The sequence below is a fragment of the Ascochyta rabiei genome, chromosome 17, assembly GCF_004011695.2.
Source record: "Ascochyta rabiei chromosome 17, complete sequence".
In the NCBI taxonomy this organism is placed as follows: domain Eukaryota; kingdom Fungi; phylum Ascomycota; class Dothideomycetes; order Pleosporales; family Didymellaceae; genus Ascochyta; species Ascochyta rabiei.
Window position 1 is genome coordinate 33,243 of NC_082421.1, and position 26,277 is coordinate 59,519.

Genomic DNA, 26,277 nt, shown 5'->3' on the forward strand with positions numbered 1-26,277 from the left:
AACTGGCTTAGTCTTGGCTTAAGAGAGCCAGGCAGCAAGGTGTCCTCTGCAGAGCGCGCGGCGTATGCTTCTATCTTGCGACAAGACAAGGCTCTTGTTGCGTGGATCATCAAACAGCCTGTCGCAGAGCACGCCGACTTCTACAGCACTGCCCAGGCGCCCTATGCCAAGGCTTGCGAGCTTCTAGAGAAGGCGCGCGTGCTAGGCAACCCATCTTCTCGCCACCACACTGCCTAGTTCCTGCAGACCTGGCGGGAGCGCGGTTCGCCCTTTAGTGGTAGAGTCGCTGTGCAGCACAACGTGCTTCGCTACTCGCAGCAAGGGCGCAATGTGCCCCCAGTGCAGTCTGCCTACCCCAGGACCACAGACAGAGAGTTCTGCCTGGCTTAGGACAGGTGCAGGCGCTACGCGGGCGTGCTGGCTGCTGTGAACATTAAGTACAGGTGGGCTGAGGCGCTGCTAGGCAAGGCGTACGCCGACAAGATCCTTCAGATCTAGGAGGGCGACCAAGCCAGCAGCAGCAGCAGATCGCGCAGCCGCAACAGCAAAGGGCAGGTCCGCACTGAGGCCATCGCAGCCCTGCTGGCGCTTGTTAACCTACACCCTACCCCTAAGGATAGGGAGGCCTTCCGCAAACGCCTAACAGTAGCCACGCGCTGGTACAGGGTCGCTGAGGGATTAGGCTGGGGCACGCTCATGCTCATGCCGCACAACAAGATTGCAAGCTCCTGGATCGAGTCCACAGTCCGCGCCTGGGGCCTGGATGCCTGGATTGAGCTGGTAAAGAAGATTCGCCCAGACGTCTGCGCTGCGAGCAAGGCGCTTAAGAACTGGCTAGGGCTAGAAGGCATTGCTGGATGTCCTATCAGCGAAAAAGAGATGCTGGGCATTAAGGCAGACGCGCTAACAGCGAGCTGTGCAATTAAGGAGATTCTTAACAGCGAAGAGGACAACAACAGCGTTGTTGAGCTGTCGCAGGCACACGCAAGCCCAGTGAGCTCTATCGCAGATGCGCCGCTGCGCTAGATAACGCTGCTAGAGTTGTTCTACCCTATAGACGAAGTATAATGTTCCTCCAGTGTAGGGTACCTACCGTGTAGACATGTAGTGTTAGTAGGCTTCTTGTAATCAAAAATTCTTGCTGCAGGTATTACATTTTTATAGTAGTATTGCGTGTTACAGGTATTCTGGTTTCACGTTAGTTCGGTGCAATAACGGTTAAACCTCTGCCTCACCAAAACTACGCAAACAACGTTGCACGGTATTTCTACATAAATGCAACATAGCACCCTAAATCTGAGTATGTTAATTAAATCTGCAGGCACAGTTTAGGCTCTGGCAGCTTTATGCGTTAAGTTGCCGCTCACTATAACCTTAACTGATTTCTTTAAGGTTTTAAAATCAGTAATGCCCCTGTTGTTCAGAACGCTTGGACCTCTAGGAAATCCGCAAGACCATTACTGTTCACCCTCTTGAAGTTAGGGCTAAGTTGACTTGACGCCCTGGGATAGGGCCCTTCCAGCCGTCTTCCTTAACGCTAAGCACGGCTAACGCGCACACTATCGCGCAATTGTACTCCTTACAGCAGATAGTCTGTTTAAGTAACATAATGCAAAAGTCTAAGCACGCTTTTTTAATTAGCCTTAGCTTCGCGTGCTTAGGCTTATTGTTGCGTTTGGACGGGTCCTGCTTGTTGTTAAGCTCATCGATCATTATCTTGTCCTTCTCTTCCTCCCCGTCCTCGTCCTAGTCCTTGTCCGCTATCTCCATCTCTGCCCCGCCTACGTCTCTCTCTGCCTGCTTAATCAACGCCTCCCACGCCTCGCGCTGCTGCTGCGTGAAGCGGTACTTAGGGCTCTTCCAGCAGTGCTCCCTCTGCGTCTGTGCAAAAAACATCAGTATCTGCTTCTATAGATGTAACTACTCTTTAATTAACTTCTTGTCTATGTACGCCTATAGCGGCGTGTACCTAGTCTAATGCTTCTTTGTACAAATGGCTTCTATACGCACAAATATGCCTATCTGCTTAATAACAGACGTCTGGCTTACGCAGGCCAGTCCATCTATTGCGCTCCAAATTGCAGCCTTAACAGGCTCCTTATCTTTCTCTAGGTCTATATTAGGCTCCTTAATGCTTGCTAGCAATTTAGTACAATCTAGTTTGTTTAAGTACAGCAGCCACCTAGTCCGCTCCAGCCATAGGGCCGCCTTGTCCTTCTCCCTGTCTTTGATTGTTGTCTTTGTCTGGTTCTTGACGTTGGCCTACGTCTTGGCCATCTCCTTGCCTACACGCGCCCACGCTGCCTCACCCTTAATAGGGACAGGCTGCGGACCGCTGTCTGGGGTGTAACGCACCTTAAAGTACTGTAATCTATACTAGCTGCTAAAAAGTCGCTGGCAGTGTACGCGCTTGCAGCCATCTTTAAGCTAGGCCTGTAACGCCTTTGCCCAGGTTCAGCTAGGGCGTCTGCATTTCTTTCTAGCTGACCACCCATGTGTCGTACGCTAATGTTCTTTTAGCATCTTTAGGCTGCAGAACACTAGTTAGCATGTCTCTGGTTCGAGTTGACACAGCAGCCCGTCGTCGAATACGGGCAGCTGGGGGATCGCCTGCACGCTGTTGCTGGGTATCTCTAACTCCGTAGGGTACTGTAGCAAGCCTGCCCACTAACGTACAGCTTCCCTAACCGCCTTAACACTTTTAAGTAACTTCTTGTGCTGTTTGTGCAAGTAGCTCTTAATCTAATCTGGCTATACTGCGTATCGGCACGCTCTGCACACCGCGACCTAGTACTTGGCCAAGTGCTCAAAATACGGATTCTTAACTTCTTCTGCTAACATGTTAGTGGCTTAGTTCTTGCTTGATCTAACGCTGCAGTTGCTGTTCTTATTGCTGGGTTATGTTGAGTTTTGTACCCTAGCTTATGCGCCTGCTTATGTTGTACAGGCTGATCTCTGTTTAGTCTGTTACCCTAGTTAGAGGCTTAACCTAACAAATCTCTTTCTTCTTCTGCTGTATCTCCTATATTAATAAACAAACAGTTATGTCACTATCTAATCTACCCTAGATCTCTGCGTTAGAAGATGCCGCCAAGCAATTTAATAGTAGGCCCCAGAGCTTCCTGCTAGCTAGCAAGTTGAGCTTTGCCTACAGGCTCGCATACAACCTGCTAAACCTAGACTACTAAAAGCTGTTTTAGAGCAAGGTAACTGTCTTAGACTTGCAGCGTGATGCTCTATTCTGCCTGCACAGCGCAGGCTGGCTAATTCCAGCCAAGACGAGTGTCTGTAAGCCTGTCTTTGTCGCCTACTCTGTGCTGTCGGCGATATGGCTGTTAAAGGAGACGCTTGCTAAGGACGCGCTGCCTGCTGATGCTTGGGCCTGGCTGGTCTCTGCAGCGCAGGATCTTGCTAGCAGCCTAAGCAACAGCTTCTAGAAGGAACCCCCTTTAGCGCAGCGGCCCTGCAATTCCCTACTACTGTTAACAAAGCGCGCTGCTACATCTAGCTTAGCGCGGCCGTCCAAGCGCCTCCGACGAGCCAGCGAGTCTCCTAGTCCTGCGACGCCGCTGGAAGCAGAGGACGAAGCGGAGGAACCTAAGCAGCTTGCGCTGCCTAGTAAATCTGAGGCGGCTGAGGACCCTAAACAGCCTGTCCGTGGACAGGTTAGACACAAGGAACCGCCCTAGATCACAAGCGTCTCTAACAAAAACTGTTGTACTAAGTAGGAGCGCGCCAGGAAGCTGGAGCTTATGCGAGCGCAGAAGAAACAGGACCTTAGGTTAGTGCCGCCGCCTGAGTCGGCATCCTGCAGGGAACACGGTGCCTATGCCTCCATCTCGCGGCAGGATAAGCTGTTCATCTCTTAGATCCTTAAGCAGCTAGTTAACAACAACAACCTGTACAGCAGTACCGCAACGCCTTACCTAACAGCTTCTAGCATACTTAAAAAGGCCAACTCTATCAGCAACACTACCTCCCAGGCCTCTGCGGCTGTATTTCTGCGGAGCTGGCGCACATAAGGCTCACCCTTTGCGCAGGAGTCTGTAGAGGATCGCCCGCCTGCTTCCTCGCGCACCTGCTGGTCGCTGTCGCAGAAGAATAGCTCCTCAACTGTGCCGAAGAGCGCGCTCGCCTCCGCCTGGAGCCTGTGCGATTGCTACGAGCAGGAGTTAGATATTATCTATATTAAGTACTGCTGGGCTATAGCTTTCCTTAGCAAGGCGTACACTAAGAGGATAGACCAGATTAAGAAGCAAGACATTGCCCGCAGCAGCGATGCTAAGAACTGAGGCGGCAGGGGCAAAGTCAGCTCTAAGGCCATGGACGCCCTGCTGCTGTCCGCCACTGCCACGTCAGGGCGTTAGCAGCGTCAGCAATTTAAGAAGCGGCTGCACTAAGCGCTCTGCTGGTACAAAGCAGCTAAGCAGCTAGGCTGGGGCATGCTCTGCCTAATGCTGCACAACATTATCTCTAACTTGTGGGTAGAGAACAATCTCTGCGTCCCCTTCTGGTACATCTGGCTTAAGTTGGTTGTAGAGGTAAATCTAGAGGCCTACAAAGCAAGCATAGCCTTAGACGCCTAGCTAGGCTTGGAAGGCATCTCTGGCGGATCCATCAGCAAGAAGGCAACGCTGTCGATTGAGGCAGACACGCCAACACCGGCGACACAAGTAGAGGAGATTAAAGACAGCGAGATAGAAGATGGCGAAGACACCAAGAACGGCGACGACGACGGCGCTGAGGATGCGCCGTCTTAAGGACCTGCTAAGAGCCCTGCGCCCGCCCGTCTAATGCGCTAGCTTACCTTAATTAAGCTGTGTAAGCCTTTTTAAGGCAAATAGCATACTACAATTTTTTATTCTGTACTATGCAGTAAGTGTGTTACTTTCTTGTGTTAGTGTTTATAGAGTTGTTCTGTTGTAGTAATACAGCAGGGCCTAGTCCTCCGCGCACTAGCCTAACCCTAACTAACCCCAACTACAAGCACCAACCCTAACACTACTAACTAAGTAGATAATGATACTGGGGGTTGTATAGATAACAGAGTTAAGTGCTATAAGACTGTTGTCCACGTTTTAGCTCGAACAGACTTAAAAATGGAATTCTAATGTATAACTAAATAGTATTCCAGCGTACATTGTAACTGAAAATACGCTAGTGTCCTGTAGCTGTTGTTACTAACAAAACTAAAGCTATAACTCCAGTGAAGGTACACTGTAACTACCTATTTAGGATAGAAGTTGAACCCGGACCGCAGCTCGGCGGGATTGTCCACGATCTTGTCCCATTCAATCGTCGGCAACGGGGTCGCTCCCTTAGCGAGCTGGCCGAGCTCGTCGACGTCTAGAAGCAGCAAGTCCCTCTCCAGTTCCCTACGCGTCGTCTCTACCAGGCCGTAGATTATTAAGCGCAGCGCAGGCATGCTGTACTGCGTGTAGCCGTGCAGGATTGTGTCTCCTACCTACTAAACAGTGCCCTCTACAGTTACCTTGCCTCTAATCTTCTTGCTATACGCCTGCAGCTGTAGCACCTAGTCTATAGGCGTGGGCAGGCTACTATGCGTGCTTAGCGTTATAAAGCGGTTAACTATCTCCTGCACTAGCTCTACGTGGCTCCGCGCTATGTCCTCTGCGTCCTCCTGCGCCCACAACTCTGCTTCTATAAGATCTGCTACTGCTTTCTTCTGCGCCTGCACTGCGCTGTATAGCACTAGCATCTTAGCTACTATTATAATAGTAGACAGCGACGTTGTATACACAAGGGGGCTCTTCTACCTATAGTTGCGGTCTACGCCTAGCACAGCAGTTACGCTAACTAGGGCGCTTCTGTAGTAATTATCCTTAACGTAGTAGTCTAGCAGCAAAAGTAGAAAGGCGAGAACAAGGCGCTCTAGCTCCTTCTCTGTGTCATTATCTAGCTCGCTTTTATTGTTATTGTTATTGTTATTGTCTGTATTCTTGCTGCTGGGCTGCTCTGCACACACAACCTGCTAGATCTGCCACAGCACCCGCGTCTGTTTGCTAGTCAGTTAATACTGCAGCTTTCTCCTGCTGATTGTCCTTGCTGTTAAAGTCTCCTGCGTGCCTGCTCTACCATTGTCTGGCCGCTGGCTGAGCACATCCTCGTCGTTGTCGTCGTCCGCGGCGCTGGCAGCCTGTGGCTCTGGCTCTGGCTCAGCCAGCTTGTGCGTCCGCCAGATGTAGCAGACAATAGACAGCCAGCAGCAACTGTACTTGATTATTGTCTTCCCTATCTAGAGCGCGTTAAACAGATGCTTGCTGTCTAGCGCTCCTACCTTACGGCGCTTAATGTACTGCACAGCAGGGAACCTAACCACCTTAGGCGATAATACTTGCTAGGCCTTGTAGATAACTATCTTAACCGCCCAGCACACCCTTACAAGCGCATTCTCTGTCTTACTAGGCCTCTAGAGCTGCGTTAGCAGCTAGCTGCGGTCGAAATGGCTAAGGTGGCGAGCCTAGCAGCTTCTTCTTAGCCACTTGTGCTAAACATAGTAGTTACTGTCTAGCTTAATCTGGCCATGCGCGTCTTGCTAAGCCTTCTCTACTGCTATACTGCTCTAGGTAAATAACGTCTTAAGGGCGCGTTGCAGGTTTTCCTCTTTAACAGCAACGCCCTGCGTGGCCTCATCTGCAGGCTGGCTGACCTCAAACAGCCGTCTAAGCTGGCTGGTGGGCTGGAACTTCTGGCACTATACTTCCCCCGTCCACATCTGGCTGCCTGGTGGTGGTTGTGTGCCCTGATGCGGCCGCCCTCTCCTGCGCAGGTTGTCCCACCCGTGCTCCTTCCTGCAGTGGTCCTTTATGCCCTGCGGCGCGCGCGCGATGTACTTACATAGCTCTACTTTACACTTAAATCTATCTTTGTATAGGGCCAAGTAAGGTAGTAGCTGTGCCTCAGGCAATAGATATACAACCTCGTCCGCAGACGTTGCCTATCCTGTGAGCGTTCTGGCTGCAGACGCAATCGCCTTCTGTGCTGCTACGGTCAGCTCCTGGTGGCTGCTGTGTAGGTGGGAGGATACCTGCAACAACAATACACCTTAACAGTAAGTCTTACAGACAGCTATATGGTAAGTAGGAAGGTATGTAAAGATGCTGTTAAACAACTCTATGTAATAGTGTTAGTGTTTACATAGACAGGAAATGCTGTTAGGGTTTATAGTTTATTAGAGACAAGCCTCTCTGTTTTAACTGCTGCTGCAGATTAACGCGCTCTTATTAAGACGTTGTTTTAGGTTTGTTGCTCCTCAAGTTCTGCCAACGCTGGTTAGTGTGGTGTGGTGGTACATCTGTGCGCGGCCCGATTTTGTGCATTAGGCCAACGCGCGCCTCAGGGGACCTGGTCAAAAACCAGCCCCCGCCCCCAGCACTACCCAGCATCTTGTTCTGTTGTCCTACAGCTTGGCTGGAGCAACACACACCTCTTTAGCATGTACTAGTCTACCGCGCTATACAACACTGCAGAGCAGTTCAACAGCAGCGCTCGCAGCTTCCCTCTAGCTAGCAAAGCTAGTTTTAGCAGCAAGTATGGGTATAAACCGCCGAATAAGGACTACAAGAAGCTCTTCTTCTGCTAAGCGACCATCTCACGCTTGCAGCGTGATCTAGGTGCTCGTCCGCACAGCGCAGGATGGCTGATCCCCACCTATAACAATGCTAGCGTCTGCAAGCCTGTCTTTATTGCCCACTCCGTCTTGTTAGCAATCTGGCTTCTGCGCGAGACGCTCGCCGACGACGTCCTGCCGAACGATACCTGGGACTGTCTGGTCTGCGCGGCTTAGTCGCTCGCGGAAGATGGCATAGTAGAGCCGCCGTCTGCGCAGAAGCCGTCTGCCTCCCCTCTGACCTAACACAAGAAACGACCAGCACCCTCTGCACCAGCGCTGTCGCCTAAGCGCGCTCGCACGGAAGCGGTCAAGACGCCGGCAGCCAGCCCTTAGCCATCTGAGCAACTCAGCGAACTGGAAGAGCAGCTAGGAGAGCAGCCTAGAGAGCGGCCGGTAGAGGAGCCGCGCACCACCACTACAGTCACAAACAACAACTGCTGCGCTAAGCAGGAACGCATCAAGAAACACGAAGCTGCCCTAATAGAGCGCAGCCTAGATCTTGGCCTTGTCGCGCCAGACCAGAGAGCAGGCGACGATGAATGTGGCGCCTACGCGTCTATATCCTCTAAGGACAAGAAGGTTATATTATAGCTCTTTAAGCAGAAAGCTGTAAGCAGCAATAATAAGAAGAAGAAGTTAAACTTCTATAACGCTGTTAAGACGCCTTACCTAAAGGCACGCGAGTTTGTGGCTAAGGCGCGCGCTCTCAGGAGCTCGTTGTCTTGAGAGCACGCTGCCCACTTCCTTCAGGTCTGGCGAAAGCGCGGAACACTCTTTGGCGGCGGAGTGGCTGCGCGGTACAACGCCCCTTCTTTGCAGCTGCAGCGTTTGCGTGCAATGTTGGTTAACCCCTCGCAGCAGAGCAGCGCAGATTGAGCGTTCTGCTCTGCGTGGGAGCGGTGCAACGTCTACAACAAGGTGATGAAGTTAGTGCACATTAAGTACAGGTAGGCGCAGGCGCTCCTAGGCAAGGCGTTGGCTGACAAGCTAGCGCAGATCGAACACAGCAACAAGCTCGTCAGCAGCAACAAGACAAATCGATTTAGCAAGGGCCTCTGCCGAACAGAGGCCATAGACTCTCTCCTGCAGCTAGTTAACTCCCACCCTAACCCTTCTAAGAAAGAGCGGGACCTCTTCTAGGCATAGCTTGCTAGAGCATCTAAGTGGTACAGAGTGGCTTAAGGCCTAGGCTGGGGCGCGCTTCTTGTTATGCCAGACAATGCTATACTAAAGACTTAGATTAAGTACAAGATCTGCTCCTAGGGCGTAAACGTCTTTATTAAGCTAGTTAGGAAGGAGCGTCCAGATGTCTGTCTCGCAGCGGAGCAATTTAATGAATGGTTAGGTCTAGAGGGCATCGCGGGAGGCAAGATCAAGGGGAAGAAGACGCTGAGCATTAAGGTTAAGCCTCTAGAGACGACTTACAAGGTGGAGGAGATTAAGGACAGCAAAGGCGACAGCAAGGAGGAGGAAGAAGAAGAAGAAGAGGAAGCAGAGGAAGCAGACAGGCGCGTTGAGATTGCGCAGTCGCAGGTTCGCTTCAAGAGCGCGCCAGCGGCGTCTCTGCGCCAGACAACGCTGCCTAAGCTGTTTAAAGCTATATAGCATAGAACGTTATTATATCTAAATTATAGTTACTAGTGCTTATTATATAATGTTATAGTATATAGCTGGTCTTAACGCGTAGGGGGCGCGCGCGCTCGCTTACGCAGGTAGGGAAGGGGGCCAGCCCGCAAATCACCCAACCTCACCTCCCAACCGCAACATCATATTATCTCCTTTTTCCATCCACGCAGTGGTTAGACAGCAATTCTGAAAAGTGCAAAATGTGCGCGGGGTTCAGTTGCACCTTCTTGCGGGGTCGCATCCAGCCGGCGGCGTGGCGCTGGGGTCTTATTCTATTGTTAAAGTGATAAATAAATTAGGGTCGCCCCGCCATACAAACTGAGGGGGCCGCACAGGCCAGAAACAAATGAATTAGGGTCTAATTCGAAAACCACTAGCGGCTAGGGAACTGGCTGCTTAACAGATCTAGCTCGCTAAAGCTACTGCTAGGCATAAGAAAGTCTATTATTAAGTAAGTAAAAATAAATATAAAAAGTAAAAATAGAATAAAAAAAATAAAAATATATATATATATATACATGTATAAATGTATAGAAAAAAGCTTCTACTTACCCCCCTCTAGAAAGGTAGAGAAAGAGGAAGTAACTAGTAGAAGGTTAGTATAAGCTAGTAGAATAGTAAAATAGTAAGATAGCACTAGGTAGAGCCTAGAAAAGATAATATTCTTAAAAAAAATATATATATATAAAAAATACACACATAAATAAAAAGACAGAGTAGAAAAGAAATAGAATAGAAAAGAAAAGAAAACTAAAATAAAATAAAAATAAAATAGAATAAGAGAGAAAAAAAGAGAAGAAAAGAAAAGAAAAGAGAAGAAAAGAGAAGAAAAGATGTACAATATAAAGAAAAAAGAGATAGGCAAAGATTTAGAATAAGAGAGAGAAAAAGAGATAAGCAAGAATATAGAATAAAAGAGAGAAAAAGAGGTAAGCAAGAATATAGAATAAGAGAGAGAAAGAGAGATAAGAAAAGATAGAGAATAAGAAAGAAAAAGAGATAAAGAAAGATATAGAATAAGAGAGAAAAAAGAGATAAGAAAAGATATAGAGTAAGAGAGAAAAAAGAGATAAGAAAAGATAAAGAATAAAAGAGACGAAGAGACAAAAAGACAAGAAAAGATAGAGAATAAAAGAGACAAAAAGACAAGAAAAGATAGAGAATAAAAGAGAGAAAAAAATAAGAAAAGATACAGAATAAGATAGAAAAAAGAGATAAGAAAAGATAAAGAATAAGATAGAAAAAAGAGATAAGAAAAGATAGAGAATAAAAGAAAGAAAAAGACAGAAAAAGATAGAGAATTGAAAAGAAAAAGAGATAAGAAAAAATAGAGAATAAAAGAGAGAAAAAGAGAAGAAAAGACAGAGAATAAGAGAGAGAAGAAAAAAGAATAGGTACTTACTTTCTTCTTTGTTGCTTTCTTCCTTCTTAGAAGAAGTAGAGGAGGTAGAGAGAAGATCTACTAGCTTCTTTAGAAGAGAAATCTCTAGCTCTAAAGCTTTAGTCTTCTTTTCTAACCTAGCTAGCTTAGTACTAAAGCTAGGTCTTCCTCTCTTAGCTGTAGACTTAGCAATAGAAGAAGAAGAGGTAGAAGAAGAAGTAGAAGAAGAAGTAGAAGAAGTAGAAGTAAAAGAGTTACTTCTAGTAGTAGGCATAGTAAAAGAGTAGAAAAGTAGCTATCTTACTAGTAGACAAGTAAAGCGTAGAGTAGAGGAAGAGAAAAAAGAGAAATTTGCCCCTACTTATAGAAAACAGTGGCTATCTACGTTCTGTAAAGAGAAAGCAGGATAAGTTCTTAGTTTCCTGCTAATCTCTCTTGCTCCCACGCATACCCTGCATCGGCAGTTAGAAAAATTGCGCAACAAAGACATCTTTACAAGATAGCAAACAAAGTTCTTAATTTTTAGTCTATCTCCCTTGCTTCTACGCATACCCTGCATCAGTAGTTAGAAAAATCGCGCAACGAAGACATCTTTACAAGATAGTAAACAAAGTTCTTAATTTTTAGTCTATCTCCCTTGCTTCCACGCATACCCTGCATCGGCAGTTAGAAAAATCGCGCAACAAAGACATCTTCACGAGATAGCAAACAAAGTTCTTGATTTTTGGTCTATCTCTCTTGCTCCCATGCATACCCCGCATCGGTAGTTGTATTAGGCCTAAATTCACAATCTGTTAAGGAGAACGAAGAAATGTTCTTGATTTTGCAAAGAGATACCTTAGTAGATGCAATATAGAGAAAAGAGATTACTTTTACTAGAAAAAAGCTATCTATACTAGATAGATAGCTAGCTAGTAATATCTTTTCTTAGTTTCTATAGTAATAGTATAGAGCTCTTTCTAGTAAAAGTAGTAGAAATAGCTATAGCTAGTAGTATAAATAGAGAGTAGCTTAAGAAAAGTACTTTTACTTTTTCTATACTTAATAATAAGAGGAATACTACTTTTATAGAATAAAAATAAAGAAAATAAATATAGATAAGTTTAGTATTCTTTACTTTATACTAAGAAAATCTATAACTAGTAAAGGTAGTTGTACTAAAAGTAGAAGTTACTATAAGTATAAATAGAAAAAGCTAGTTCTAGTGCTATACTTTACTATTTTCTCTACTACTATAGTAGCACTACTACTAAGCTAAGTAAAGCTAGTAGTTCTTTTCTATTAATAGTAAAGATAAGTTAACTATAGAGTAAGTAGTACTAGTAAACTAGCTTATAACTATGCTACGTTAACCTTATAGAAAATAACCTAGATAGAAAGAAGATAGAAGCTAGGTAAAGTAACTATCTACTAAATTACTTATTTCTACTATAGCTATAGAAACCTACTTAGTAGAAGTAGATAGAGTTTATCTACTAGCTTATAGTATCTCTCTTTTTTCTTTAGTTCTAACTTTTCTTCTATTCTACTACTTTAAACTTCTACTTACTTTAAGTACGTAGTATTTACTTCTCTCTAAGCTACTAGTGCTTAGTAAAGCTTATAGCTAGCTAGAATAAAGTATATAGCTAGCTAGTATAAAGTACTAGTACATAGAAAAAGCTACTTTATAGAATGATACTACTAAAGAGTAGCTTTTAAATTCTTCTTTTATCTTCTCTCTAGCTCTTCTCTAGGCTTAGACAGAAGGAATATAAGATATGTTAGTTAAGCTTCCTAAATAGGAAAGTTTGCTTCTAGCTATAGATTACTTCTATAATAGTAGAAACTATACTAAAGGCCTTTTATTTCTCTAAATGCTAAAGTTTTATATGCTTTCTAGGCCTAATTTTTGCGTAGAGTCTAAAAAAAAGAAGGGTTTTAGGTATAAAGAAGAGTAAGAATTATTTTCTAGTATAGTTACTATAAGAAGCTAGCTATACTTCTATAGAGTCTACTTTCTTATAGCTATATAAAGAATAAAACCAGTATTTTTACTTAGTATACTTTTATAAAGAAGTAAAAGCTACTTTATCTTTCCTTACTACTAGATAGAGATAGATAGGAACTACTTTACTTTTTACTAATAAATAAATAAAAGTAAAGACTTTACTTAAGCTTAAAAGTAGTAAGCTAACTACTATTCTCACTAGTAGAATACTAGAAGTACTACTACTAGAAGCATAGTATAAAAGATAGAGGGAAGCTTACTTATAGTAATAGATTTTATAAGAAAAAAACAAAAAAAAAAAAAAAAAACTTCTAGCTTTACTAAAAAGAAAGGAGAAGTAGGTTCTTAGGTAGCTTAAGAATAGAGTAACTAGTATAAAGAATAAGTAAAATAGCTAGCTAAAAGAAAGAACTAGCTAGAAAGTAGTAAAGTAAGCTTTAAAAAGAAAATACTATATAGTAAGATTAGCTACGCTAGTTTGTTACTAGATAGATAAGAAAAGAAAAGACTATAGAGATAAAGAGATAAAGCTTCTTACTTTACTAAGTATAGAAAGTCTATATAGATAAGTAGTAGAAGAAAAGCGTTTTATAGTTTATTTACTAGTTAAGTTAGCTTTTACTTACTTTCTATTCTTTATTTACTATACTTAGTTTATACTTACTTTCTATTCTTTATTTACTATACTTAGCTTATACTTACTAGTTTTATCTCTAAAGTAAAGAGACATCTCTTATTATAAGTAGAATAGAAAGCTTTTACTCTTACTTTTCTAGTACTATATAAGTAACTTCTTTTTTTACTATATAGAAAGAATTATAAGATAGTACTATAAAGTAAGAAAAGAAAGTAGTATTAACTAGTAGAAAAATACTAAGATAAAGAGAGTAGAGATCTAGTAGTAGTAAGGTAGATATGCTATAGAGTAGCTTTTCTACCTACTTTACTAAAGTTAATAGCTAGTAGCTACTCTTCTTCTGCTTAAAAAGAAGTAGAGAGTATAGATTATAGAGTAGATTATAGAGTATATATCAATAAAGCTAACTACTAGAATAGCATTCCCTTCTAAAGAGAATAGAGAAGATAAAATACATATATATATTTTACTATTTAGAAGCTACTATAGTAGAGGGAAAAGTAGAGTTTTTAAGTATAGAAGATAGATTTTAAGCTTTCTAAAGTGGTTTCTTCTATACTAGTAGCTAGATTGCTAGATACTACGCTAGTAGAACTAGTAGTAGATTTACTCTCTACTTCTTTTATATCTTTTTCTAGGTCTAGTAGTGTAACTTCTAGTAGAATCTTATAAAGGAAAAGAACCTTCTTAGTATCTACTTCTACTACTTTACTTAGTAGCTCTACTATTATAAAGTCTTCTTTAGTAGTATAGCTAGTATCTTTTAAATAGTCTTCTTTAAGCTTAGATACTTTTTCTAAGCTAGAAATAGGGATATCTCTCTTAATTAGTTCTTGTAGAAATACTATATAGTTAACTATTATATCTCTATATAAGCAAGTAGCTTTACTCTTAGAGTAGCAGATAAACTTAGGTAAATAGCAATAGTAGCATACTAAGTTAGGTGGTATAATACCTCTATCATTAATAGGTGTTTTTATAACTTTAAAGATAGATCTTACTCTATTCTCTAAGCTACTTTTATAGTTAGAGCAATCCTCTAAAGAGTGTGTGCTATAGCTAGTATACTTATATCTAAAGAAGCAGTTGATACAAAATTTAGTAGTAAAATCTTCTATTTTTTCTATTATTTTAACTTTTAAGGTCTCTACTAGAATAGAGTTGCTAGTTAGGCTTTCTTTAGCTTTTTCTAGACTTTTACTTCTTTTTAAACAACTAATACACTTAGCTACTTCTAGAGAGCAAGTTAGCTCTTGCTTATCTTCTAGATATTCTTCTAGTATTCTTCTATTACAAGTTCTATCTAGTAGAAACTCTATTAACTTGTTATTATCTATTACTTTAAACTCTTCTAACGTAGTTATACTACTAGCGTTAATAGAAGTCTCTACTAATCTATCTTTTATAGTACTAGGATAAATTAGAAAAGCTTTGCCTTCTTTTAACAATCTAGCTACTCTACCTATACCTTGTATAGTATTAATAAAGCTATTATAGATATAGATAAAGAGAATACTCTGATTAAAAGGATAATCTATCCCTACTATTAAAGCGCTAGTAGCTACTATGCTAGTATAAGTACTATTATTACTATCTAGAAATAAGCTTAGATTTTTCTCTAGTAGCACTTTTTCTTCTAGATCTATAGTGCTATAGTAGTAAGGTATAGCAAACGTCTTAGCTACCCTTCTAGCTTCTTCTTTAGTTCTAGTATAGAGAATTATCTTCTCTTTACTTTTTAAAGACTTTACTTCTTCTATTAGAATACTTCTAGCTACCTCTATAGGCTTATTACTTTCTATAGGTATGTAGCTTATATTATCTCTAGTAGTAGACTCTTTTATAGTATAGGGCTTATAGATACTAAACTTTAACTCTAATAGATTAAGTAAGCTACTAGGTAGCGTAGCGCTTATAAATACTAGATTAAACTCTAGATTAAGAATCTTATTAATACTTTCTAGCCTAGGCCTAAAGCTTTCTTCTAGTAGCAGTAAGTGTGCTTCTTCTAAGAAGATAGTAGTAGATACTCTATCTATCTTAAGACTATACAAGTAGCTTAAAAAGCTAACCTCTAGTAATAAATCTATAGATATAAACAGTAGATTTGCTTTTATCTCTTTAGTATCTAGCGTATCTAGATTACTAGCATCTATTAGCATACTATTAAGCTTTAAGCTTCTAGATCTATTATAAAGGTCTTTTAGTAAGCTTATTCTAGGTACTACTACTATATACTTTCTATTAGAATATAAGTAGCTAGGTAGAAAGAAGAGATTGGATTTTCCTCCTCCTGTTTTAGATATATAGGTTAAGAAAGGAGTAGAATCTATTATCTCTTTAATAGCTTCTTCTTGCCTAGGGCTTTTAAAGTCTTCTATTTCTATATTTATACTTTTATATAGCTCTTTTAAGCTCTCTAGTAAAGTCTTTCTTCTACTACTTATAGCTAAGTTAGTTAAGCTTCTAAGTTTAATATTCTCTCTAATAATCTTTTCTCTCTCTTCTAGACTTATACTATTACTACTACTAGTTTTAGTAATAATACCTTCTAAATAGTTTAGCTTTTTAAGCTTAGCGCTTATAGGGCTAGTTAAGTCTATACTAGACTTTCTTTTACTAGGACTACTAGGTAGAATAGGTAAAGTGCTAGTTAGACTAGTCTTTTCTTTTTCTATATCTCTATTTATAATAGCTTCTATTTTCTTACTATAGCTACTAGAAGGTATTTCTCTAGCAGAAGAGCTTTTAGAAAAGATATCTTCTTCTTCTTCTTCTTCTTCTTCTTCTTCTTCTTTATTAAAGTCTAAGCTAGGTAGAATACTACTACTAAGACTTATAGTAGTGTTTCTATTTAATAGCGCTTCTCTTTCTCTATTAGTAGTAAGATCTTTTATATAGTTAATATTACTACTAAGAATACTAGAGCTAGTTCTAAAAGAAGGCCTAGCTAGATATAGTTTATCTTCTAGTAGTACCTCTTTACTTTTACTAGAGTTAGCATCTTCTTTTTCTTTACTAGTGCTACTGCTACTATTCTCTTCTATAGTAGAGGTAACTAGATTCTCTTTATCTCTATTAAGTTCTTCTAGAAGAAGACTATCTTCTATATCTAGACTATAGTTACTACTAGAGTCTTCTTCTAGAATAGCATCTTCTTCTATAGCTAAGTTACTATTACTACTAAGATTATCTTCTATAGATCTATTCTCTTTAGTAGTAGAAGCACTAGCGCTAGAGCTACTACTACTTCTAAAAGTACTAGTAGGTATTCTTTCACTTATTCTATTATCCTTACTACTTTTACTAGTGCTAGTAGTATAGACTAGAGGCTTTTTTACTTCTTTACTTCTACTAGAAGCTAGGCTTTTACTCTTATAGTTTTCTACTAGGTTTAGAATAGTACTATACTTATTCTCTTCTTCTACACTCTTTTTCTTACTAGCACTAGTAGTAGCTATAGAAGTACTAGGTATATAATTAGCACTAGTAAAGCTATTACTAGAGTCTAAGCTATTGCTTCTACTATTCCTTCTACTATTATTCTTACTAGTAGAAGTAGCCTCTAGTCTAGTAGTAAAGATAGGATATAGACTAGAAGTACCTTCTTTAGTGCTTTTATTAATCTTATATAGACTTCTTCTATTTCTTATCCTATAAACTCTAGTACTATTATCTTCTTCTAAGCTAGCGTTATCTGCTAAGCTACTAGTAGTACTATTACTAGAGATATCTATTATATCTTCTTCTTTACTAGGTAGCGTATCTACTCTAGTATAATGCTTCTTATTAATAGGCTTTTTTAGTATAACTACTTTAGGGCTACTAGTAGTAAGAGCCTCTTCTTTTCTAGAACTAGAGCTAGAGCTAGAGCTAGAACTAGAGCTATGAATTATAAACTTCTTTCTCTTACTTATAGTAGTAGGAGGTCTGCTCTTCTCTCTACTAGAGCTACTACTAGAGCTACTACTACTACTTTCTCTTCTTATAGTATCTTTACTAGAAGTATTATTATATACTTTATCTAATATATCCTGTTACTAGTACTATAGTTAAAGTTATCTTTTAAAGTAGTATGGTTATTAAAGTCTATACTACTATAGCTTACCTCCTCTTCTCTATTACTACTAGAAGAAGGTGCTTTACTAGAGCTTATAATGTTTATATCTTCTATTAACTCTTCTATACTCTTAGCTTCTTCTCTTCTAATAGGCTTTACGCTAGGTAGAATAGAGTCTTCCAGCCTAGTAGCTATAGCGTTAAAGACTACTAGCTTCTTATCTATAGTTCTACTACTAAGCTCTAGAAAGTTAAAGATTCTAGTAGTAAAATCTATAGACTTTTGCTCTAGGCTACTAGTTTTACTAGCTAGGATATTACTATCTCTAGCATAGTTACCTAGTGCTACTTTAGTAGAGTGATTAAACAGTATATCTTCTATATTATTCTCTTCCTCCTCTTCTTCTAGTATACCTTCTAGATCTATATTTAATCTATTAATAATAATATACTTTATAGCTTGTCTATAAGTAGAGATAGAGAGCTTTATACCTAGAAACTCTAGGCTTTTAATACTAAGTAGATTAGAGATATCTTTACTAGTAATAAGCTTATTATTAACTTCTAGTAAATAAGGACTAGCTTTCTTTATATTAAACACCTTAAAGTTTAGGTAGTTATAGAAAGGTATGCCTAAAGTTATATATACTTTTAGTAGGTAGCTAAACTTAGGGCTAAAGAACCTAACTATGTTATTATCTCTATTAGTAATACTATTAGACTTGCTATAGCTAGTCTCTACTTTTATTAGCTTAGTAATGCTATCTATATATAGGTTTCTAGAGCCTAGCTCTAGGCTATTAGTATACTTTAGTAACTCTACCTCTGTGCCTCTAATAGGGCAAGCTGCTAGTAGATAGAAAGCTAGACCTAGTAGCTTAATAAACTCTTGCCTATCTTTTAGATATTTTCTTATATTATAGATATTAAAATCTATACTAGTGCTAGTAATGCTATTAATAAAGAACTTAGAGAAGATAGAGCTAGTATCTTCTAGTCTTTTAATTAGGTAGAAGCTATAGTCTTTTAGGTTATAGTCTCTATTGTTAGTACTATCTTCTAGAAAGCTATAGGTAGGACTAGTATCTACTACACTATCTTCTAGCTTGTTAAAGTCTAGATCTAGATTACTAGGATTAAGATAAAGAATTCTAGAGAATAGAAACTCTTTCAAGGTATCTTCTATATAGACAAAGAACTTCTTAAGCTTCTTAATATCTACTTCTAGACTATTATCTACTATAAAGAGATTGCTACTAATATCTCTTATTCTAGGCTTAGTTAGCGTGTTAGTAGCTATAGCTCTAGTATAAGCTCTTAAAGAGGTTAATTCTTCAAAGCTATTACTAGAGTTAAATGTTAGATTTCTACTATAGTAGTCTAGAAAGACCTCTTCTAAGCTAGTAGAATTACTACTAGTAGTTAACTTATTATATCTACTATTAACTATAGCTATAGAGAATAGCCTAAGAGAATAGATTAGATAAGAGCAATCTTGCTCTATGCTAATAGCTGCCTTAGTAACTCTTGTATTTAGATCTATACTTTTAATAGCTAGAAAAGTAATAATAGCACTATTAAAGCTAGGGTATTCTTCTAGGTTATCTTGTGCTAGAGGCTGCTCTAGCAGCGTATCTACTATAGCTATTAAATACTCTTTACTTCTAGCAACTAGCGTAGTAAATAGAGTATCTAGTATACTATCTTCTAGGTTTTCTTTACTAGCTTCTAGAAAGTCTTTTATATTCTCTACTATAGTAGCTACTAGCTCTTCTACTAGAGAGGGTACAATAGGTTGCTTACTAGTAGTAGACTTATCTCTAGCTCTTTCTCTAATAACTCTATATAGATAGACTATAAATAGACTAAAATACTTATAGTACTTTCTTTTCACATCCTTACTAGAGAGTAGGCTAAAGTCTTTTAGATTCTTCTCTTTATTAGTAGCTAGTACCTCTGTTTGTAGCTGCTGCCTAAGCCTTCTATTTAGCTTCTCTACTAGAGGTTCTATAGAGTATAGAGTCTCTTCTACTAGCTTAAGTAGATTGTATTCTACTCTCTCTTCTGTAGTAGTGCTCTTCTTTATAGGAATAGTAACTAGCTTAAGTAAGCTATTAAGATTCTTATTATTAAGAAAGAGATAGAACTTAGTTTTACGTATAGTAGAAGGTTTCTCTTTATTCTCTAATAAAGTAAAGCTTAGATTAGTAGCATTAGTAAACGCTTCTAGCTCTTCTCTATAGCTATTAATAAGGCTGTTAGAAGTACTAAGAGTAGTAGTAGTAATAGTAGGCTCTATAGCGCTAGTAGTACTACTATTATCTTTTATAATAAAGTAGTTTAATAAATTTTCTTCTTAAATAGACTTTGTATCTTAATATTACTTTTATAGAAGGTCTTTTTACTACTAGTAAAAGGTATTTCTTTCTCTTTTCTATGCTTTTCTAAGTGTAGGTATAAGCTTTTAGTAGTACTAAAGAGACTATTACACTCTTTAACTAGGCATAGATAACCTTCTTCTATAAGCTTTAGTTCTTTAAAGAAATACTTATAGTTCTCTATAGAGTGTAGACTATTAATATTAGCTATAGAATAGTCTTTAATATCTTCTAAAAACCTTTTTACTTCTCTATCTTTAAAAGAAATTCTATGCTGCTTTATAAGATGCTGCTTAGTTATTTCTACTATATTAGTACTTTTATTACTATTAATACTAGTTAGGCAGCTACTATTAGAGCAGAATAGAAGCCCTAGATCTTTAAAGTAAGATAAGTTATAGCCTAGCTCTATAGTAGGAGTATAGTTAGAGGTAGACATAGTAGTATACTTAGCTAGTTAAATAGAGTTCTTTTATAGTATTTCTATAGGTATATTAGTAGGCTTCTAGTAGAAGATGTAGCTAAGGGTAGAAATAGAGAATACTTACTTTTATAGTATTTAGTAATAGATATAGAAGGTAGAGGTCTGTAGATAGAATAGTATAGTAAAGAGTAAAGTAGAGAGTAGAGTAGAGAAGGATAGTAAAGAGAAGAAAGAAGTGTTTATATAGATAGCTAGCTCTAGCTATTAGTAGGTCTAATTATCGTTTAGTTACTAGAGAATTACCTTTATTCTTAATTCTACTACTAGTAATTAAGAATTAAACAAAGAGGAATTAGTTAATTCTTCATTATTCTACTAGTAAGTAGAAATAAATAAAAGAAAAATTAGTTAATTCTTAATTACTGCTAGAATAATTAAGAATTAATTAAAGAAGAATTAGTTGATTCCTAAATATTCTACTAGTAATTAGGATTTAATAAATAAAGAATTAGTTAATTCTTAATTACTGCTAGAACAATTAAGAATTTAGTAAAGAAGAATTAGTTAATTCTTAATTATTCTACTACTAATTAAGGATTAAGTAAAGAAGAATTTATTAATTGTTAATTTTAGTATAGTAAATAGAAGACTACTAGTTAAGACGTAATAGAAAAGAAGATAATATAAAAGTAGAGAAACTCTCTTTCTATTTTATACTACTACACTACTATCTACTCTTCTATAACCCTAACTACTTATACTAAGGTACTAAGTAAAATACTAAAGGTAAGAATTCTATATACTACTATCTTCTAGAAGCTAACTTCTATCTTTTCTAGATGTCTAGCATTAAGACGAGCTATAAGAATCTTAACTATAGTACTACTATAGCTAGAAGATTTCTTAAAGAAAATCTTAGCTCTTTAGCTTTAACTTCTACCTATCTACTAGGAAAGAATGTTTATAATATAAGAGACAAAGCTAGTAATAAGGTAGTAGGCTTTCTAGGCTACCTAGTTAGCTATAGCAAGCTACCTAGCTTAGTAAACTATATTTATAAGAAAGGTATAGTAGTATAATCTTATAGTAGAAGTATCTATGCTAATAGCAGACGCTAGGCTTAGAACTAGGCTATACTAGGTTCTTTATTATTATAGTAAACTCTTTTAAGAAAGAAGAATACTATATTACCTACTATAATACTAGAGTAGAAGATAAAGTTACTCTAGTTACTAGTAAAGAGTTCTTAGAAGAGTACGTTAGTAATAGACTCTATACTATTCTAGAGCTAGATAATAGGTATGTCTCTATGCTAGTATAGTAACTATAGTAGCTAATAAGTCTAGCCCTTCCTTCTTTAGTAGAGAAACACTAGAGTACCTAGAGAATTTAAAAGAGAAAGAAGAAGAAGAAGAAGAGAAAGAAGAAAGTACTACTAGTGTTACTAGTTCTACTAGCTCTACTAGTATAGAAGAAGAAGAAGATCTTTTTATAGACTATTAAATGCTATAGCTCTATTTTAAGTAGAAGTCCTTTAAGGTTAAAATTAGTTCTAGAATCTTATCTATTTTTTAAAAATAATAAACTAAGAAAAAAGAAATGTCTCTAGCTATAGTATAGGTATATAAATAGAAATAAGATAAAATAAAGATTAGTTAATGCTATTACCTTTATAAAAGGATTGTTAGTTCTTCTCTTTAGTTACTGTATAAATAGAAAGTTACTAGCTATTGCTAGTAAAGAATAGTCTTAGAAGAATGCTTTTCTCTATATTATACTTTGTCTTTATCTATTAAAAGAGCCTCTACCTATATACTAGATAGAGAAGATAGAGAATTCTCTTTTCCTATTTCTATATCTTAAGGGTACTTATTACTATTAGCTATATAGAGAAATAGAAAGAATTAACGCTAGTTATTCTTATAGATACTAAGTATAAGAAGTAAGAGTCATTCTCTCTATATATTCTCCCTAGGTATTCTCTCTAGTTATTCTATCTACTTATTATCTATAAGGGATAGAAAGCTAGTTCTTCTCTCTAATAATCTCTACTAGATATTACTTTCTAGAACTACTATCTCTACTACCCTAGGATAGGCTATAACAGCTAGAAAAGAAGAAAGAAAAGAAGAAGAAAAAGAAGAAAAGAATAAAAAACTAACTACTTATTCTAAAGCGCTAGTTGTTCTTTTAGATAGGTTAATAGAGTATAATACCTAGTAAATAGCTAGTAGATAGCTATTAGCTATAGTGTTTATAGCTATAGAGATAGTAGAATAACTAAAAGATAGTTATAGATACTAATAAAATGTTATTAACTATTTTATTATCTTCTAAATAAGCTACTAGAAGAGACTAGATCTACTAGAGATATAGTAAAAGAAGCTAAAGCTTAAGAAATTTCTAGATATCCTAAAAAAGTAGACATCTAGAAATTTCTAGACAACCTAAAGAAGTAGATATCTAGAAATTTCTAGATAACCTAAAAAAGCAGACATCTAGAAGTTTCTAGATAACCTAAAGGAGAAGATATCTAGAAATTTCTAGATATCCTAAAAAAAAAAAAAGATATCTAGAAGTTTCTAGATAACCTAAAGAATTTCTAGATATTCTAAAAAAGTAGATATCTAGAAATTTCTAGATAACCTAAAGGAGAAGATATCTAGAAATTTCTAGATATCCTAAAAAAAAAAAGACATCTAGAAATTTTCTAGATACGTTACAATAGGCTAGAAATAGCAAGAAGAAAAGAAAAAACAAAAAAGTTTCTAGATATCCTAAATTTCTAGATATCCTGCTGGATAAGCTGGTAGGGGTAGGGTAGGGTAGGGGTACATCACGTGATGTACCCTACCCCTACCTAACCCCTACCCTTTTGCCACCGTACTGCCTAGCAACAATAAACTCTTAATTAATTACTCTACACATTAAGACGTCTTAAACACTAGACAAGATTATTAAGTAACTAGATAGCTAGGAAATTGCTTAGGTTAATAAAGGTAGTATAAAAGCAGTATATAGTGTAAGTAATTAAGGATATCTATTAAAGGAGGCATTTCTCCTAGATTCTAGCTTAACTACGCATATCTGCAATAACCTCTTAAGACTTAGAGACGTACGCTAGCCAGTAATACGAGATTATATCTAGACTAGGAACTCTAAGGTCTAGATATAAGGATATAGTACTGTTAATATATTAGCAGAAGGATCTTAAGGTAAATAAGTACTATACTTAGACAATGTTGTATAGTGCCTAGATTTCCTCTGTAACCTAGTATTATTTAGGCTACTCTAAAGATAAGGAATATAGTAGGATAACTAAGAAGATCTAACAACGCTATGTTAAAGAAACAGCAACATTATAGCTATTCTAACAGAAAGCTTTAGATAGTAGGTTATTAAACAACTAAATATAGCTATAGTAGCACTCTATATGCGTATAAATTACAATAGAAGATTACTATAGAGAGTAACAGCTATAATGTAGTATAAGAGGCTTAGATATCTAGGACTATCTGCAATTAAGCACCTTATATATTAATCTAAGGAGGTAAAGATTAAAGGCATTATAATAGTATAATATAACACATGCAGATAATTAAAATTAAAGTGTTAAATACAAAGAACCCTACAATTAAACAATAAAGGCCTAGGCAAATAAATAGCTATAGACTTCAATAAATATAAAGCAAGAAGCTTTAACAAGGAAAACAGTTAAATACTTATTACCTGCTGACACTCTTAGTACATGTAGGACTTCTACTTTAAGGACAATAGGCCTGTAAGATCTATTATCTATCTACTTAGGATCTTTGTCTAGTTCTTAAAGAAACAGTTTAACATTACAGTCAAGGTAATTAAGACAGACAACAAAATTATTATAGTTAAATAAGAGGTTAAGAGATAGTGCTTGTCCCTCTTAATAAGAATTAAGCCTTCTACCCTAGATATACAAGCTTAAAATAGAGGAGCTAAACGCTTAGGGGGTGTAATAAAAGAGAAGGTATACGTAATTTAACTAGACGCAAATCTACTATAGGAACTCTAGCTAGAAATTACTAGAGCGGCAGTATACCTATACAATTAGACGCTAATTATCTAAATAAGTAGAGATTACTGTACAAAATATTCTTTACGCGCGTAGCTACTATAAATAGCATAGTTACTAGACCTTAAAAGCTAAACTAGGCTTACCTAAGAGTATACAGATACAAAGGATTTACTATAACTAATAACACCTATTAAAGAAAATTAAGGCTATAAAGACTAGACCTAAAGGCATATATTAGATACTTAGTAGGATACTAGTCTACTAACATATACTAAATCTAGGTCCTATTAATACCTAAAGTAATTAGTACCTGTAATGTAGTGTTTAATAAAGAAACAAAATTTAATAGTAAAATAGAGGATATTATAGATAACCTTATATATAATATATAAAAGAAGATTATAACTTAGATTAGTATAGTTAAACTCTTAGCTGTATAGAGCTATATACCTAAAACTAAAACGTTCTATAAGAATAAGATAACGCAGGAGGATACTCTGCGTGCTAAATAACCCTAATATTACTAAAGCAGGAAGATTGTAGAGGCATACCTAACGCCTCTACTAACTCCTCTGCTAGCAGTATTCCTAACTAAATAGATAAGCTATAATAAGACAATAGACTAACTTAATCAAGACTAAGAAACATCTGTAATAATGCTGTAGGCAGCTATATTTATAGCAGGCGCTAAGGCAGGACACCTAAGTTAATATAAAGGAAAATATTTTAATAAAGCTTAATTAAAGAGGATTATAGCAAAGGGATTTAAACTACATTAGAATAAACTTCTGCTATTACCTACAGCGTACCTAAAGCTAGAGGAGCACCCTCTCTATAAGATGTTTAAATAAGCATAAAACAAACACCTGTAAAGCTACAAACAAATAGAGTTATAGACTTAAGTTCTAGCAGCTCTAGTTTAGAAGTCTAGATAATAAATACTTAACTGTATGTAGGTCTATATATACAAGTTTAACAAACACTACTACCTTAATAAGTGTAAAGTAAGGCTTGTAGTTAGAAGAGACTAATAATATAATATTATGTTATAAGACACGTATACAGCAACACTTACAGGCTAATTACTTAGAATACTAATATTAATTACTACAAAGTACAATCTTAAACTTAGATAATAGGATGTTATAAATATATTTGTCTACACAGCTATTAACTACAAAATATGTATAAGGATACTAAGAAGATACTAGAAGATAGGCACCTTACTAAAGGTATAGAAAGCCCTGTATAGACTCTGCATCTCCCCTCTACTATAGTAGAAGAAATGTACAGTAATATTAGCTAGAATTAGATTTAAATAAGTGCTATAAGAGCTATACTGTATAATTCAGGATAGAATAATTATCTTCTTTTATATAGATAATATTATAATTGCGTACTACCTAAAGTATAAATAAGAGGCAGATAATGCTATTAAACAGATACAGAAGCAATACCTATACACTAGAGGAGACAACCTTTAATAGTTCCTTAGTGTAGAAGTCTAACCTAATAGATAGTAATAGACAATTTAATTGTTATAAGCTGCATACATTAATAAGATTAGTTAATTAGTAACTAGACAGAATATAAGGCATAATACGCTAATATCTATAATTAAACTTAAGCCTAGGAACAGTCTAGCTAAACTACTAGAGATTAATTAATATTAGTAAAAGATTAGATCCCTGTTGTTTGTAATAGTAACTACTTAACCTAATATAGCGTTTGCTACGTTGTAACTTACATGCTTTCTAGTTAACCTAAGTAATAAATACTAAGACGCTGCTAACTAAGTGCTCCTGTACCTACAGAAGATAAGAAATCTGTTACTTAACTTTAAACAGGGTAAAGGACTTAAAGTTGCAAGCAACGCATTATTTGCTAACAACACTATAGACTAAAAGAGTTCCTAAGGATACGCTATTAAGCTATTTAGAGGACTTATTACCTAGAGAGCAAATAAACAAGATACTGTTACAACGTTAACTACTAAGGCTAAGCTCCTAGCACTGTCTTAAGTAGCTAAGGAGGTAATATTTACCTCTTAACTATTAAAAGAGCTTTAGGTAACCCTAAGTAATCTAATAATAATAAT

The 26,277-nt window shown here is 37.2% G+C and overlaps 2 protein-coding genes across 2 annotated transcripts, besides 52 other annotated features; one reads left to right on the forward strand and one right to left on the reverse strand.

Annotated features, from left to right (window-relative positions):
* Positions 1–1,058: part of a mobile genetic element that runs on past the window's edge.
* Positions 495–890, reverse strand: EKO05_0009409 (uncharacterized protein; the record flags this gene model as incomplete). The annotated part of the gene is made up of 1 exon (XM_059637537.1): positions 495–890. The coding sequence occupies one exon, from the start codon at positions 888–890 to the stop codon at positions 495–497; it is 396 nt and encodes a 131-aa protein (XP_059493520.1).
* Positions 513–547: a tandem repeat.
* Positions 1,059–1,512: 454 nt separating the features above from the next.
* Positions 1,513–4,998: a mobile genetic element.
* Positions 1,717–1,759: a tandem repeat.
* Positions 2,208–2,287: a tandem repeat.
* Positions 4,960–5,004: a tandem repeat.
* A 923-nt stretch (positions 5,005–5,927) lies between these two features.
* Positions 5,928–5,952: a tandem repeat.
* A 1,300-nt stretch (positions 5,953–7,252) lies between these two features.
* Positions 7,253–8,102: a mobile genetic element.
* Positions 8,103–8,273: 171 nt separating this feature from the next.
* Positions 8,274–9,091: a mobile genetic element.
* Positions 8,555–8,708, forward strand: EKO05_0009410 (uncharacterized protein; the record flags this gene model as incomplete). Its single annotated transcript, XM_059637538.1, has 2 exons — positions 8,555–8,580; positions 8,630–8,708. 2 exons carry the CDS (start codon positions 8,555–8,557, stop codon positions 8,706–8,708), a joined length of 105 nt encoding a protein of 34 aa, XP_059493521.1.
* A 157-nt stretch (positions 9,092–9,248) lies between the features above and the next one.
* Positions 9,249–9,301: a tandem repeat.
* Positions 9,302–9,720: 419 nt separating this feature from the next.
* Positions 9,721–9,792: a tandem repeat.
* An 864-nt stretch (positions 9,793–10,656) lies between these two features.
* Positions 10,657–10,689: a tandem repeat.
* A 144-nt stretch (positions 10,690–10,833) lies between these two features.
* Positions 10,834–10,893: a tandem repeat.
* A 633-nt stretch (positions 10,894–11,526) lies between these two features.
* Positions 11,527–11,536: an inverted repeat.
* Positions 11,527–11,828: a mobile genetic element.
* Positions 11,606–11,614: an inverted repeat.
* Positions 11,606–11,875: a mobile genetic element.
* Positions 11,618–11,626: an inverted repeat.
* Positions 11,618–12,077: a mobile genetic element.
* Positions 11,819–11,828: an inverted repeat.
* Positions 11,836–11,892: a tandem repeat.
* Positions 11,867–11,875: an inverted repeat.
* Positions 11,997–12,034: a tandem repeat.
* Positions 12,069–12,077: an inverted repeat.
* A 144-nt stretch (positions 12,078–12,221) lies between these two features.
* Positions 12,222–12,296: a tandem repeat.
* Positions 12,297–12,909: 613 nt separating this feature from the next.
* Positions 12,910–12,938: a tandem repeat.
* A 199-nt stretch (positions 12,939–13,137) lies between these two features.
* Positions 13,138–13,148: an inverted repeat.
* Positions 13,138–13,349: a mobile genetic element.
* Positions 13,138–13,350: a dispersed repeat.
* Positions 13,152–13,161: an inverted repeat.
* Positions 13,152–13,343: a mobile genetic element.
* Positions 13,199–13,207: an inverted repeat.
* Positions 13,199–13,409: a mobile genetic element.
* Positions 13,225–13,320: a tandem repeat.
* Positions 13,334–13,343: an inverted repeat.
* Positions 13,339–13,349: an inverted repeat.
* Positions 13,401–13,409: an inverted repeat.
* Positions 13,410–13,620: 211 nt separating this feature from the next.
* Positions 13,621–13,659: a tandem repeat.
* A 2,118-nt stretch (positions 13,660–15,777) lies between these two features.
* Positions 15,778–15,815: a tandem repeat.
* Positions 15,816–16,027: 212 nt separating this feature from the next.
* Positions 16,028–16,064: a tandem repeat.
* Positions 16,065–17,116: 1,052 nt separating this feature from the next.
* Positions 17,117–17,155: a tandem repeat.
* A 278-nt stretch (positions 17,156–17,433) lies between these two features.
* Positions 17,434–17,474: a tandem repeat.
* A 226-nt stretch (positions 17,475–17,700) lies between these two features.
* Positions 17,701–17,733: a tandem repeat.
* A 1,852-nt stretch (positions 17,734–19,585) lies between these two features.
* Positions 19,586–19,647: a tandem repeat.
* Positions 19,648–20,842: 1,195 nt separating this feature from the next.
* Positions 20,843–20,891: a tandem repeat.
* A 630-nt stretch (positions 20,892–21,521) lies between these two features.
* Positions 21,522–21,556: a tandem repeat.
* Positions 21,557–21,558: 2 nt separating this feature from the next.
* Positions 21,559–21,596: a tandem repeat.
* A 485-nt stretch (positions 21,597–22,081) lies between these two features.
* Positions 22,082–22,140: a tandem repeat.
* Positions 22,141–22,660: 520 nt separating this feature from the next.
* Positions 22,661–22,676: an inverted repeat.
* Positions 22,661–22,714: a mobile genetic element.
* Positions 22,699–22,714: an inverted repeat.
* A 300-nt stretch (positions 22,715–23,014) lies between these two features.
* Positions 23,015–26,277: part of a mobile genetic element that runs on past the window's edge.